General features: G+C 35.2%; 1 protein-coding gene across 4 annotated transcripts in view; it reads right to left on the reverse strand.

Annotated features, from left to right (window-relative positions):
• The window catches only part of ADAMTSL3 (ADAMTS like 3), a 542,401-nt gene that overhangs the window by 148,335 nt on the left and 377,969 nt on the right, over positions 1–16,097 (reverse strand). For all 4 annotated transcript variants that reach the window (XM_031955661.1, XM_023496559.2, XM_023496553.2 and 1 more), the window contains 4 exons: positions 11,624–11,762; positions 10,335–10,385; positions 6,705–6,909; positions 4,044–4,191 (listed from right to left, as the gene is read on the reverse strand). In XM_031955661.1, the coding sequence (XP_031811521.1) occupies positions 4,044–4,191; positions 6,705–6,909; positions 10,335–10,385; positions 11,624–11,762 (543 nt within the window). The remainder of the gene's footprint in view (positions 1–4,043; positions 4,192–6,704; positions 6,910–10,334; positions 10,386–11,623; positions 11,763–16,097) is intronic.

Genomic DNA, 16,097 nt, shown 5'->3' on the forward strand with positions numbered 1-16,097 from the left:
ACCTGTATTGAGTCTCACAGTGCTATAATCTTAAACAAGAAAGGTTTTGTGATCTTGTGTAGTTGGTACTCTGGAAAGTCCACTGGCTCTGAGATCAGAAGGCCTGGATTCAAACTGTGTTTCTGATGCTCATCATGTGTATGACTCCGGTCAAGTTATTTAACATTTCAGGCAACTTTTAAAATTGCAAAGTAGATGCTGCCTTGCATTTACAGAGGGAATTTCCTGTATCAATGAGATCACAGGTCCAGTCCTTATATGGTAAATCACATGGAAAATAGGGAAATAGAAGAGGGGGGAACTAAGGAGCTTTTTTAGAGTAAAAAGTAAGAAAGTAAGTGTTAGGTATAGGTTTGAATAATGGCATTTAACTTTACTACAATATCCCAAACAGCTTATGTCCATCAGTCAGCCTTCTATAAGTGAGGTGAGTTTGAAGAAGAGATTCATCCCAGAGATACACAAATGAACAATTATCTTCTAGGTTCTTGTCTCTTTGCTCTCTCTCCTCTGCTCTATCTCTGGGGGTTCTTTGACTCTTGTCTGGCAAATCAGTTCACACTCCTGGTCTAATCTTCTTGGCTTGACACATAAGTATTCCCCAGCTGATGCTATGGACTGAATCCAGCAAAAGCTTCTCACTTGAGTTTGGTAATGCTCCACTCTGCTCCCTTCTTGGTACTTATCATTGGCCCATTTCCCTTGTTAGTGAACTTCCTCACAAGACCAGGACTTGGAGGAGACTTGCCTCTAATCCTCTAGTCTAGTTGAATTGTCTCTCTCACACACACACATAGCACATAGCACCTAGAATATGTAGGTGCTTAATAAATGCAGTTGATTGACTGTTTCATATACCCACACATCAGCTTTCTTGTCTATAAAAGGGGATCACAACTTACTTAACATGACTTTTGTAAAAACATTCCAAAAATGAATAGTGAAAGCCTTTGAAATATAACATCCTATCAACATAGAAAGGAAATTATGTTATAATACATTCTTTGTAATCTTTCTAAGAAGAAGCAAGATTACATGAGGAATAGCTGTTAGAAACAAGCAAATAGTCTAGAAAAGAAAAAAAACATAATTAACTGGAGTTCTATAAACATTTTAAGGAAAGTTACAGGCAACAGGAATTAGGGCTTGTTCCATGCTGCTTCAGAAAATAGAACTGGGGCAATGGAGAATTGGGTTTTTGCTACTCAACAGAAATAATAATTAGAGGATCAGTGATTCTGAGCTAGAAAGACCTTCAAGTTCATGTGAGCTAATACCCTCATTTTACAGATAATAAAACAAACCCAAAGACATTGAGTAATTTGCTCAATGTCACAAAGAAAGTTGACTACAATATTTAACCTGGATCAACACTTTTCCCAGTCTTCTAATGCCCAAGAACAGGATGTTACTTCCTTTTTTCCTAAAATTTTCACTAGTTCCTTATAAATTATAGGAGAATTTACAGAATCCTCAAGATGGTCTTGTAAACCCTCTACAATCTGACCCCCACCTGCTTTTTTAATCTTATTTTGTACTGCTCTCCTCCTAGGTTTTTCTCTTTTCTACTTGCATTATCCAGTTGGCTGTTCCCCTCTCCAACATTCAATATTCTACCTTCAAGTGATCTTCCATTTAGAGGTCAAAGAGACATTGCTGAAATACATGTCATACCATGTCACTCCCCTCTTGGATCATCTTCAATGTATCTCTCTTGCCTCTGGGATCAAATATACATTCCTCTGGGGAGCTCTTTGAGAGCAAGTGATATATGTCATTTCTGTTTTTGCATCTAGCACAGAACTGAACACACAGTGGACACCTAATAAATGCATGTTGATTAAATAAATGCATTTCACTCAGTGCCTCATAGACTTTCTGGTTTCCTTCAAAACAAGGTTTTTTCTAATATGTCTTCCCCCATTAGAATGTAAGCTCCTTGAGAGGGCAAGGACTGTATTCTTTTTGTATTTATATCCTCAACACTGAGCATAGTTCCTGGCATATAGTAGATACTTCATAAGATTTTATTGATTACTGACTCCTGACTTTATTGACTATTGACTCTAGTTGCTTTCTTCCATTTGATATTATTTTGTATTTACTTGTTTCTATTCATCTTTTCCTCTGTCCCTCACTCCCACCATTGCTCCAGATAGAATGTATACTTCTTGAGGGTAGAGTTTTGAGTCAAATTTCTTCATTTTCCTGTCATCACATGTCAGCATTTAACACAAGGTTTTACTTAAACAAGATGCTTAATGAATGACTATTGATTTAACTTAAATTTAATTTAAATTTAAAAGAATGGCAAAATATTTAAGCAATGACTGGATGATCTCTGTCAGGGAAGACTGTACAAAGAATTAATATATTTTGGCATGAATGGTCATTAAAATCCTATTCAAAATTAAGGGTTTTTTTTGTTATTTTTTATTACAGTGCTTTTTATTTTCAAAACATATGCACGGATAATTTTTCTACATTGACCCTTGCAAAACCTTGTGATCCAAATTTTTCCCTTCTTCTCCTAACCCCCTCCCATAGATGGCAAGTAACCCAACATATGTTAAACATGTTAAATATAACATTAAATTTTTTTCAAAATTTGTTTAATTATTAAAAACATTACAACTATTGTCAAAGAAGGAGTTCTGTACTGTTTCTTTTTTGTCCTCTAGAGGATATATTACAGAATGAAAGAATATAAAATCAAAGAATTAATATGTAAAAAATGTACTCCTCTTATTACAATGAATATTGATGAATACTCATTGAATAATAAAAATCAAAATCTAATCTAAACTAGCCCAAGAAACATTTATTGACCACTTGCTCTATGTGAGGTATTATACTAAGTACTGATGATATGAAAAGAAACCAAAAAAAGAGGCCTTTTCTACAAGTTTATGTTCTACTGGGGGACCCAGTATATAAACTTGTGAAAATATCCATGATTAACTAAGGAAGGTTGAATATTAACAATTTGAGTCATCATGGAAGGCTTCTTGAAGGAGGCAGAACATGAGCTAAGACTTGACTATGGGGAGATTCTAAGGGGCTGAGATGAGGATGCTAAGCATTATAGACATGGAGGGAGGAATGGAGGCTAGGGATGGAATTCTATATGCAATTAAATACGAACTAGAAAGTTTGGCCAGAATTTTGTAAGTGAAGAAAAAGTGTCAATTCAACCTGAAAATAGAGGCTTGAGATAACTGGAAAGAATTTTAAAATCCAAGCTGAGGAGCATATATCATATCTCCCAGAAGCAATGAGAAGCAATTAAAAGCTCTTGAGCAGGAGAATCATATGGTCAGACTTGTGTTTTAGGGAGATCATTCCGGTACACAAGAAAGACAGATCAGAGGAAGGAAAGAAATCCTTGAGGTCAAGAACCCAATGAACAGGCTGCTGCAATAGTCCAGGCAAGATTGAGGAAGTCCTAAACTAGTATGATAGTCATATCAGTGGAGAGAAAGCAGTAGTCATATGGTGAGTTGTGAAGGAAGAATATGTAAGAGTTAGCAACTAACTGAATTTGGGAGAAGAAAGTCTTTGAATGATTGGGAGACTGTGAACTTAAGTTAGTAGATGGATATCAGAAACTTCAATAGAAATGGTGACCTGGAAAGAAGAGAGCATTTGCAGAGAAAGATGAAAAATCCTGTCTTGGTCATATGGATTTTGAGGTGTCTGGGAAGCATTTAGACATGTCAAATAGGCATTTGGTGATATAGAACTGGGGCATGAGAGAGATTCAGGGTGGGATTCAGAAATGTGGGAGTCACCTACATAAAACATTTATAATTGAACTCTTGGGAACTTATGAGATCAACAGGACAGAACATATGGAAAGAAAATGGAAGAAATTCTAGGACAGAATTGTGAGAAGCAACTGTAGAAAAGGGGTGACTATCCAGCAAAGGACAGACTAGAAGAGAATCAAGAACATCTTCATATAGGACTTACCAAGTTAAATGAATTTCAAGCAAAAAAAGTTAAAGAAAAAAAAGAAAGAAGAAGCAAAGAAAACAATTTACCTTTTGGTTTATAACATGGAACTGGGATGATACATTCCTCCTTGATGTGTAACTTGAGTTGTGGATTGCAGCCCCCAACATGTTGTCCATTATGATTGATACAAAGGACAACTCGATATCTTAACCCTCGACCACATGTCACTGTGCACTTCAAGGGAAAAAAAGTGACACAATAACATTAAATTGCAACTTATGAGAGAGAACTAATATAACTTTAGAATATCCCTATGCAAAGCAGTGCTTTGTCTTTTGAAGAAAGATTTATTTTTAAATTTTGAAGTTGTCAGAAGACAACTCTGACAAATAAGATCAGTGATCATTGGCTATAAGAATTTTGTATTAAAAAAGGTGTGTCTGTGAAGTAATAAAGGTGACTTTCTTGTAAATTAGTTCTAAAGGTAATTTTAAAGAGGTATTTAAAAATATTTGGAGTTTGAACATCTACCATTAAAACAATCAATTATAAGCACATTCATACCCAGTCTCCCCAAGTGTCTACTTTGAAGGACAACTGTCACATGATTATATGATCCGATATTTATTAAAAATCAGTTTTAGAGTCATACCTTAAATTTTGTAAGTCCTCTAGAATAATGACAAATATTGATAATTTATTAAAAGCCCTTATATTTTAATTTATTTTTTAAAATATTTAATATTTTCCCCACTTATATTCAATACAATTTTTTTTTACATTTTTAAAAAAGATTTTAGAGTTCTAGGCCCTCTCCTTTAACCCCACTCACAATTAAGAAACCACATGTGAAGTTAGGCAAACCATTTCCATAACAGTCAATTTGTGAAAGAAAACAGATCTCCCACCCTAATGAGAATAAAACCCTCAAGAAAAATTAAGTCAAGAGAGGGAGTTAGAGAGAGTAATAGAGAATGCTTCCATCTATATTTAGACTCAATCAGTTCCTTCTCTGGGTATGGATAGGATTTTTCATCATTAAGTCTTTCAGAATAAGTGTGGGTGATCGTAATACTGAGAATAAAAATGTTATTTACAACTGTCATTCCAGAACATTGCTATTACATTGCACATAGCATATTTCACTTTGTCCATGGAGAGCTTTTCAAGTATTTTTTTTTCCCCTGAGAGCATCCTGCTCATCATTTTCCAGAGAACAATAATATTCCCCCAGAGAAACTTGCTTTGAAATTATAAGTACTATAGCTAATTGTATTATCCTCATTTATTCTTTCCTTTTACCTTGTCCCTCCTCAAAAGTGTTTGCTATTGACCACTCTCTCCCCCAATATACACTCTCTTTTATCACCATCCCCGTTTTCCATATTCCATTCCTTTCCTATTTTCCTGCAGGGTAAGATAGATTTCTATATCCTATACTTTACATATGTTATTTCCTATTTGAGCCAATTCTGATGCTTCATTCACTGACCTTCACTTTCCCTTCTTCCCCTCCACTATAAAAGCTTTTTCTTGCTTTTTTTAATAAGCCCTTATATTTTATAAAAATTATGATGATCTATTTTTCAGTTTAAATGAAAAATATCTGCCTGGATCAGTTATCCACTTTTATATATGATATGTATAAATTCATTCAAGATGCTAAAATATTCAGCAAATTGATATCATAATCACTATATAAATACATAATATATACCATGAAATATAGGTTCTATATTCTATAATGTATTATATTATAAAAATTGAATATAAAATTATTTAAGAATGATAAGATTAAGATTAAAGCCTATGGGACATTTAAAAAATAATATTCAATTCCTGTTAATCATAATAGAGCTTTAACTTTCTGTGGACTCTCCAAAGATTTTGCTAGTAGAATATTAAATTTATTTTGAAGAGGGATTCAATTAATTAATTATTAAATTAATAAACAATTTATGAGTCTAAATGACTCATGAAGTCATTTAGAGTCCAAACTTTTCATTTTATACAAAAGGAAAGTGAGACTAGGTCTGAGAGAGACTTGTTCAAAGTTTCAAAACATAAAAAACAGAAGAATTGGATTTTGAACCCAAATCCCCTACCTCTAAATACTGCTTATGCATCATCTATCTCAGATTCATTCTTTCCTTTTTATTCCTACTTTCTCCTCCATGGCTCAGCCTTTCAAAACTACTATAATTCATCTTGTATAGTGGTATCCGATTTACCTTAAGGGAGCATTATTTTTATATCTTTCCTCCAATAATGGAGAACTCATTATACCTTCCTGATGAATATTCAGATATCTACAGTCTGGATCCATCTTTCCTGTCTAGTTTTATTGTCTATTATTTACTAGTCCATACTTCTTCTCTAACTTATTTATTCTCTTTATTCAAAAAATGCCAGACTTCCCACAGTCATACTTTTGCTTATCCTATTAATTTCCTGCCAATAATACTCTCACCTTTCTAAATTCTCTCCAGGTGCCAAGGCACAGTCCTTGTTTCTTCATGCTTTAAACTGTGATCATTACCAAACTCTCCACAACGCTTACTGTCTGTACCATCCACATTTTAGCACAAAACGGGATCTTGAATTTCAGTTGTTTTATGCTTCTTTAAGTGCACTGGAAGTTACATGGGAGCAGGGGGCCATGACTAGATGCTACTTTCATATTCCTTATGTCATGAAGACACAAAATCTGGCTAGGGGAAGTATAGAAGAAAACCACTCAATCTTACCTGAGACCACTCCATGGCAATCCACTTGGGACAATCAAAAAGGTTGCAAGTTTGCATCACCTTGGGTTTAGGGGCATACATGCATTTCCACTCTTCCACTTGCAATATCTCTCCATGCATGGACTCTTCCACACAAACAAAGCTACGCCTCTGGATCCCTCCACCACAGGACACCGAGCATGCTGTCCAAGGATTATGTTCCCAGCTCGGGAGCAAAAACAATTGAAAAAGATGTTACTTTTTAATTTTTTTTAGCATTCCAAAAGTATAATTTGTACCTGATGCCATCAAGACTAATATTAAAGATTAGAGAAACATAATCCATTTGGGCCCTTCACTATTCCCAAGTATATGATGAAATGGAAAGATACGTAAATCAGCTTGCTAAAGTTTTTAAGCCCACTTACAATGATCATTAGACTGATCCAACTTGTTTCAAAACATGCTCTGATTTTTAAGTAATAGAATATTCTTAAGACCCCAGGTGCATTTCCTATAAGTACTGCACAATATATTCTAATCAACTCCAAGAATGTCCATAGTTAAGTTAAAATTGTAGGTGTTTAAGAATTATCTATCCACAAGAGTACATATTGTCTTTTGTAGGCTCTTTGTTCAATACTTTTTTGAAGGAAAAAGAGAAGATTTCTTGAATTTTATAGAATGAGACATAGAATTAGAATTCATTGAGTTTCTTGGGACATTAATCAAGTGACTTGATCAAGGTCAAAGGTAGTATGCTTTAGAGGCAGGACTTTTCCTGTCCCTAAGTCTTGCTGTCTATCCACTACAATATACTAGTTTTGATGAATTTACATATACACATAAATACAAATACAAACACACACATATATATGCGTTTGCATGGCTTTCCCTTTTCCTTTAAACTCTTGCTCAATTACTCTAGGAAAATATTTCTTTCCCTTCCTTCATCACATATATTTGTTATTGTTATTGAGTCATTTCAGTAGTGTCCAACTCTTTGGGACCACATTTTAGGTTTTCTTGGCAAAGATACTAGAGTAGTTTGCCCTATTTTTCTCCAGCTCATTTTAAGAGAAAGAAACTGAGGCAAATACTTGCATAGGATCATAGAGCTAGTAAGTGTCTAAGATCAGATTTGAGGCCTCCTGACTTCAAGGCTAGTGCTCTATCTACTGCACCACCCAGTTGTCCGATTGCTTCTTTAAAGCATTCTCCAACCCCTGCTCAATTTCTATAAAGGTAATAGTATTAACAATGCATTAGCATTACTATTCATGAAAATGGCAACATTATTAATGAATTTTTTTTAAAAATTGAAAAGTATTTATAGAATAGTTATTGTATTTGAAGTAGTATACTGGTCATCCTCAACAGACTCAAGAGTTTATTCTTTCTCTCATACTCACACCAATACATATATTCTCATTTATTTATTATCTATTTTGCTTTGAAACAAAAACTGTGTTGCAAGCAGAGCCTTATTATAGGATAGCTCTTTAACCCCAGAGGGGATTTTAATAAACATTTAATCTAACCCTTTTATTTTATGGATGAACAAAGTGAGGATTAAAAGGTAGTGTCTGTGATTAGTGACACAACAGAGATCTGAAACTAAGCCTAGATGAATGAAGATCCAACTAGTGCACTAAGTGGGATGTACATTATTTCTCTATCACAAAGATCTTAGTTTTAGTCTAAGAAAAAGAAGATCACAAATTCAGTTTCACAACCATCACTGAGATATGATAGGATTTCATCTATGATGATAATCTGGTTCTGGGAGAACAAACTTTGTTGGAAAGGAACAAAATAGGTTAAAAGGAAGGAATACAGAGGCAGAAAAGCATCACATATTAATATTGTAATCTATCTTTTGGGTCTATCCACTCACAAAATATCCATTGACCTGTCCTAATGAATGGGTAGTTTTCTCAAAATTCCTTAAGTTTGAGATTTGGTCTGAGAAAAACCAAGAGGGCTTTATCCCTCATTGTTACTCCAGGTCTCAGGTGGTATGAAGGCACTATAAATGTTGGAGAGTCAGACCTGAGAGGGAATGCTTGGAGGGTAATCAGAAGGTCACTGAAATATTGGTGAAGGCTATCTGATTACATTGCTTCTTCTTTCTACTTCTTCAGCTTTAAGATTTGGGGCATTCTGGGTAGTCTCTCCCAGGCAAAATCCAAGCCAACAGAAGTTGGATAATATTGAGAAACTGTGTAGTCAGAAGGTAGTTTGTTGACTTCCCTGTCCACTTCATGTCCACGAAGTGAGAACAAACAACAGAAGGTGAGGAAATTCAAGAACTAGAGGGATAAGTGTGCTGAACTGGTAAAAAGATACGTAAAGGAAAATAGAAGTAACATTGTCACAATAGTATTAGTCAACTAAGTAGCACAGTAGAGAGACTCTATTACTGGGACCTTAGGAAGTCATTAATTTCTGTGTCAGATCTTTATTTAAAAAAGGGTTATGCTAGCACCTATTACACAGAGTTATTGTGAAGATCCAGTGAATAACATATGTAAAGCACTTTGCAAACCTTAAAATCCCGTAGAAAGGCTCATCAACTACTCAGCAAATCTAGCACAGGGACAAGTAAATTCAGTTATCTGGACTCAGCTGGCATACTCTTTCTGCCAAAGCAGAGTAACTTGGCTTACTTAAATTAAAATTTCATCCTTTAAAAGGTGAAGACAGAAATTAAGTGGCTTGCCCAGGGTCACAGAATTAGTTAAGTATCTGAGGCTGCATTTGAATTCAGGTTTTCCTGATTCCACATCCTGTGCTTTATCACTGTGCCATCAGTGACCTTAAGAAAGTAAAAAAACCAGGCATAATCTGACACATATCTTAAATTTGGGGAAAGCAGATTTCCAAGATTTGGGAGAAAAGATGAAGCGGATCCTATGGTCAAAAATTCTAAAGGAGAAGTCAATCTATAAAAGACAGGTGCTTTCAAAAATAAAATTCTGAAGCAACAAAAAATAAACAATTGCAAGGGAAAAATGAAAGTAGAAACTATCTAATAAACCAATATGGATTCATAGGGAACTCTTCAACTAGTTCACATTTCTAAAAATATATGCAAAAGATGAAACTAGTGTAGGTTATGAAGGATGAGTTCAAAACTGAAGCATAAACTAGTACTAGTAGTATCAAGAGTGCTAAAACATAAAATGAGCTGAGATTAGTATTTTATAATTAATGTTCTGGGTTCTTTTATTACTAGAAAATGATTATTTCTTTCTCCAGCCTTAAATAATACTTTATTTGTACTTAGCATATGCGACTTTTAGTGTTCTATTTGAAATTAGATTCATAGGCGTCATTTCCCCAATTAGTCTGGGATTTATAAGGGTTGGGATTATGCCTTAACCTTTGCCTATCCTCTGACATTTTACATAATGATTTGCACAGAGAAAGTGCTTTTAAAAAATAAAAGTCCAATGAATTGAATTAATATCAACGTCTAATTTAGTGAAGATATATTTATGTTACATGAGAACATTTGAATGAGTGACAAACTTGACCCCAACAAACCACTTATATTAGGTACTGGCCATGTTTTGTTTAGTGCCCAGAAATCTACTCATATTTGATGAAAATAAGCAATGTATAAAATTAATAATAATCAGAACTCACCGAGGGAGAGGCTGGAAGTGGTCATAGGGCATAATCTCTTTAAATCCATCACTATGAATAATATAATTAACACAACGTTATTTTATCTTTTAGACAATTGATTATTTGATATCATGACATTTTCATGAGAGGTTTGAGAACCTCTCAAAAGAAGCTCCCCTTTTCCAATGACAGCTCAATATGACATGCTTTCATTTCCCAAGTGTTCCGCCAACTTCATCTTCTGTGGTTTTCTCTTGCTTTTTCTCCATTTCAGAAACATCCCTGACACAAACCACCAACTAACCTCATTTCTAATATGAGAATGTATTTCACAGAACCCCAGACTAGTTAGTTGATGAAAAATACAAATTATCTTGCATGACCAAAAGGTGGTGTATTTGGCCTCTGGAGGGGAAATGGGCTCTTTTCTAGACAAAATTTTAGTCATGTCCCATGCCTGCTACTTATAGGTTACTCTGGTAAAATGCACAAGCATTATAGCACACTCTCCTATTAATTGGGTCTTTAGTACAGGTATTTGTGCTCAGGAAAGGTCACGGTTAATGGTGATGTCCAACTGGGATTAAAGGAAATGGACAGTTTAGCTATAGGAAATGAAATCCACCGAGAATGTTTCCTTTTCCACTTGCCTATAACTCTCCCTCCGCCAGCTGGCATATTTATGTGAGGTTCTGGGACTTGATATTGTGATGTTATTTTAAGATACTGTAATGTTGCCAGGAAACCGCTTCAAGCAGTCCAAAAGTAAGCTGGTTCTAAATTGTGCAACATTATAGTTTCTGCAGGGCTTCTCTACACTCCAGTATTAACACTTGGTAGTTCTTTGCACAAATTTACAATTCATACCACATTTAATATGATTACTTTTCAAGCCACAACATGCTAATAAGTGACCCACTTTCACAGTCTGCAACTGGCAGAAGGATAAATTAAGTTGGAAACTTGGGAGGAAGAAATCCTTGATACCATATATGGCACCTCATGGAGAAGAGGCACTTGGCCAGGTTTAATGTGTTCATGAGTTTTAATAGCTACATCAAAAGTAGATGCAGACCATGATTAGGAGATTAGGTTATGCTAACCTGCCTTGTAGACAGTTTAAGCTGCATTACTGAAGGCCAACGAGATAGACCTAGATTGTGAATATAACAGTGCCAACCGTCAGCATTTCTTCTTCCAACAGTAGGAATCAAGAAGGAAACTGGTTCAAGGGTAAATGATTGGTATTAGCAAATACTAGCTTATATATTCCTCAATAAGTAACTACATAAGCAATGCACACAAACCTGGAAGGGCACGGATCCATGCTGCATTCCTTTAGTTTTGGCTTCGGTTTTGTGTTCTCAGGGTAGTAGTGACAATAATGGTCAGGAACAACTCGCTTCAGGCGAACATCCACACATTCAGCAGAGTTGAGTTGATATCCTAAGAAGGAAAAAATGAAAATACAAGAATGATATCATTTTTGTGAACGTAGGGCTAGAAGAAGTTTTCAGAAGTCATCTTTGCTCAGAGTGGTTTTAATTGTCAAAACAGTTCCTTTATACTCCCCTTCCCAATGTCATTTTTCTATCCAGACTCTGTAAATAATAATAGTAGCTTGTTTTTATGTCATAACTTAAGATTCGCAAAATGCTTTACAAAAATTCTCACTTAAGCTCCAAAACAACTCTATGAGGCAGCTAACAGCTCTGTGTTATTATCCTGTTTGTTTTAAACAGATGGGGAAATGGAGGCTGAGGATAAGTGATGTCTCTATGTTTTCAATCTTTGAGAATTGGAGGTGTATTTGAACTCAATGTCTTTCAAGTAAAATATTCTACCCATTATGGCCATGCTGCCTTTCAATCTCATTATTTTATCTTGCAAGCCTATAACTGAAAAATTATAATAGAGTGCCCAAATTCTTAAGAGTGTAAGCAAATTAGCAGCAAGCTATTCGAGATTCAGTACCTTAAAACGAGGAAAAAATTTGCAAACAAACTAATTATATATTTTTGAGGGAAGAAAACACCTGCAAGGTATAACCTGAACAGGTGAGGATAACAAAGAAAAAGAAGAAAGTTGTACTTTCATTTCTGGAAAAGTTTGGCCCTCACTTGCTTTTAACTACACTGTTTTTAAACATTTTTAAAAGTATTTTTCATGAATATCATCAGTAGTTCAGCCCCCTTCCCTCCAAAAAGGCCCCAAACCCAAACATATCTAATTGGTCTAAAATTCTATTTAAAGGATTGATTACTAAGAGTGAATTTGATTTTATAAACCACTGAGCTGCTTTCTTGGCAAAAAGAGTTAAGGCATTCATGAGCAATGGCTTGGATGTAAGCTGAGTGGAGAAGGATGCACTGGTATGCATTATAAAAAACAAGGTAGAAACCACAAGAATGAAAATCCAAATGGAGTCAATAAAATATGACTATAATACTAGTGCCAGTATCTACTTAAAAGACTTAAATATCAGATATCTATGGCAACTTCTACCCATTTCCCTGGCTCATCAAGAGCATCCCCACATTGATTTTATAAGAAAATTAAGTTAAGTAGTTCTGGCACCTTAGAGGCAAATAAGCTAACTTTCTTATTCATCCAAGGAACCTAGAAAAATGCCATTTATACAAATCATATTGGCTAGAAAACAAGCACAATTAGACCTGATTTTTTTTCAAAAACACAACAACAAAGCACTAAATTGTGGTCTTTAAAGAGAAAATACCTTTGTTTTAAAGGAAACATACAAATAAGAAAATGAGAAAGTGAGCAAGGATATATTTATGATTTGGCATGGAGTTGGAGGAAAGAAATCATCTTTGCTCTTTCTCTTTAGTTGTAAAACGTTTTAGAGTTAAATAGGTAAAATAATGTGGTTATATGCCCATGTCTGTCTGTCTGTCTATCTATCTATCGGCCTTTCCATTTGTAGATAATGGTAAGGTTAAAGTGAGGATTGGAGAATAATGGAAAGAGTACTGCATTTGAAACTCAGAAGACTTGGATCAAAGTCTCAGCTCTATCATGTACTAGTGTGTGGAGACGGACAGCTAATGTAGCTTTCTAAAACCAGAACTTTTTTAGTGGATCAGGAAACATTCATTAGGCACCTACTCTATGCTAGGCAAGATGTTAAGCACTGAGCAGAAAAAAGGAAAATAAAAGATAGTATTCTTGAGGAACTCACAGTCTAATATGATAAGAGGTTTTCAGAAAATTTTAAGCATTATACAAATGTGAGCAAATATTATGATGAAATACAAAGCACTAAAACAATATTAAAAGTTTGTTACCATACAAATATGGTAGGGAATAAGAATGACAACTCTTTGGTCAAAAAGAAAAAAAAAAGTTCCTTAAACTGTTCAACAAGTAGCCCACAATCTCATAATAATAACACAACAATCTCACAAGTTTTAGCACATCCAACCTTTAGCTTCTATACAAGATCCCAAGAATATGCAAATACACCTTTCTGAAATTTCATTATTGCCTGCTTTTTATTACTTACAAGTAAATTTGAGAGCCATTTCTTTGGAATCAAACTAAAAGTAATTATCCAAATCCTACTTCTAAATACAACTCTCAGACATAAGCATTATCCTTTGTTTAGTGTATCTTACCTAGCATAGTTCCTGGTAAATAAGTGCTTAAAAATGCTTCTTAAAAAAAAAGAAAAAGAAAAAAATATTTTTTGATTGACTGGTTGACCAATAGGGTCTTAAGCCATATAGATGCAGTTAAAGAGAAGAAAAGTTTTCCTGCCAAAAAAGAACGGCAAAAAGACATATACACATGCTACAAGATACATCTTGTAGTAAGACACATCTGCAGCCAGATGGTTCTTAGGTTTAAATTCTAGTTCTTCCCTTCTGCAAATTCTATTTGGGCAAATTCACCTTTTTTAGGTCTTAGTTCCCTCACCTATAAAAGTAAGGGACTTTGTTGATACCTAAAATCTCTTTCATTTCTAGAGCCAATGATTCTTTGGTGGTTTTTGTTTTGTTTTGTTTTTGCAAGGCAATTGGGGTTATGTGACTTGTCCAGAGTAACATAGCTAGAAGATGTTAAGGTCCGAGGCTGGATTTGAACTGAGATCCTCCTGACTTTAGAGCTAACATTTTATCTATTGTATCATCCAGCTGCCCCAATTCCTTTGTTTTCAAAGGATCATCCCCTTTGTTTAACTTTGATCGGGGACCATGTTGCATTCAGAAAGTTTATGCTGAGTTTGTTGTGCTGAGTAAGCAAAGCTTACACATGCAAATCTGTAGGTACCATTAATTTATGCAAACAATTCCTTTATGGCAGGCCAATGAGTCACACCCAAGTACATCTGGTAGCTTGTCCTGGGCGCAGAGAAGGATGCCAGAAGCCCAGACCTGAGGGATTAGGTCAGTTATGCATCTGCTGACTATGTATCAGCATTTACGAGAAAGCATAAAGTTCTGAGTATTAATTTCAGGGAAGAGATTTGGCCCTAAGAATTTCTGAATCACAGAACTAGCAGGGAACCCGTAGACTCAACTGGTCCAGTCTCCAAGCAGCATGCTGTCTAAAACAGTCCAGACAGAGGTCTGTATTTTAAGGACTTCCCCTCACAGCATGCTTGAAAGTCTATGTAAAGGAACCCTAAAGGTAATTTTGGCCCACAAACAAGTCTTCAGAACCTAACATGGTGCTGGTATACACTATATTGTTAATCAATGTTTATTGATTGGTTGACTATATATTTCTAACTAATTACAGGTTCTTTTCTTCAAGTTCCTTATTTTAGATATGGTTCACAGGTTAAATGTTTTGCCAATCAGTAGCAGCGATGTGGTACAAACCCAGATCCTTGCATCCTAAATCCAGTGCTATGCTGCCATATCAGCAAATGATTCTCAAACTCAGGAAGAGAAAAAAAAAATGGGTATTTTAGTAGACTAGAATAACAATAACAATAGAAGGTATGACCTTCACTAGGCAATTAGCAACATCAATAACTGAATTTATATATCATTTGTAAGACACTTTACATTTATGATCTCATTTGATCCTTTTATCAAACCTAAAAGCCAGGGACATCTCTCTCCATTTTACAGATGAGTAAACTGAATCTGAGAAGGTTAACAGGGTCACCCAAATGTCTGAGGTGAAATTCAAGCTTGTATGATTCCAACTGCAATGCTATATATACATCAGTGAACCAGAATCTTAGAACTGGAATGCTCCTCAATATCATTTTGTCTAATCCTTTTAACTGAGGGAATTGAGGCCCAGAGAGAAAGTCATTTGTCCAGGATCTCATGCCATGAGTTAGCAGAAAAGTCAGGTCCAGAAACTAGGTATCCTGAATTAGTCCAAAGTTAGAAAAATTGCTTTACAAATAGCCAGTTGACAATAATTCACTATTAATTGCAGAAATGCAGTGTGGAGTAGTGAATGAAGCCTTGAAATAGATCCTGGACAAGCCTCCTATCTCTTGGTGCTCCCCAGGCTACTCTAAAAGTACAGAGCAGGACTTGATCCATGTTGGATCAATATAAATTTCTTTATATCACTGAACTCACAATTCCACTCTGGGAAACTGGGATGGAGGAGCCTGGGTACAACTATATTAGTTACCCCTCCCCAGGGTGTCTGCTCTTTGAAAGGAGATACTTCACAAGAGTAGTCTTAACTTAAGGTAATTTAAAGCCAACAGTGGAATGTTAGACACTATATATGTGTGTGGGAGGGATGCAGTAGTCAGCTTTTGGAAACCCCAAACTGTGAGACCTCCAG

This window comes from Sarcophilus harrisii, chromosome 2 (assembly GCF_902635505.1).
Source record: "Sarcophilus harrisii chromosome 2, mSarHar1.11, whole genome shotgun sequence".
In the NCBI taxonomy this organism is placed as follows: Eukaryota; Metazoa; Chordata; class Mammalia; order Dasyuromorphia; family Dasyuridae; genus Sarcophilus; species Sarcophilus harrisii.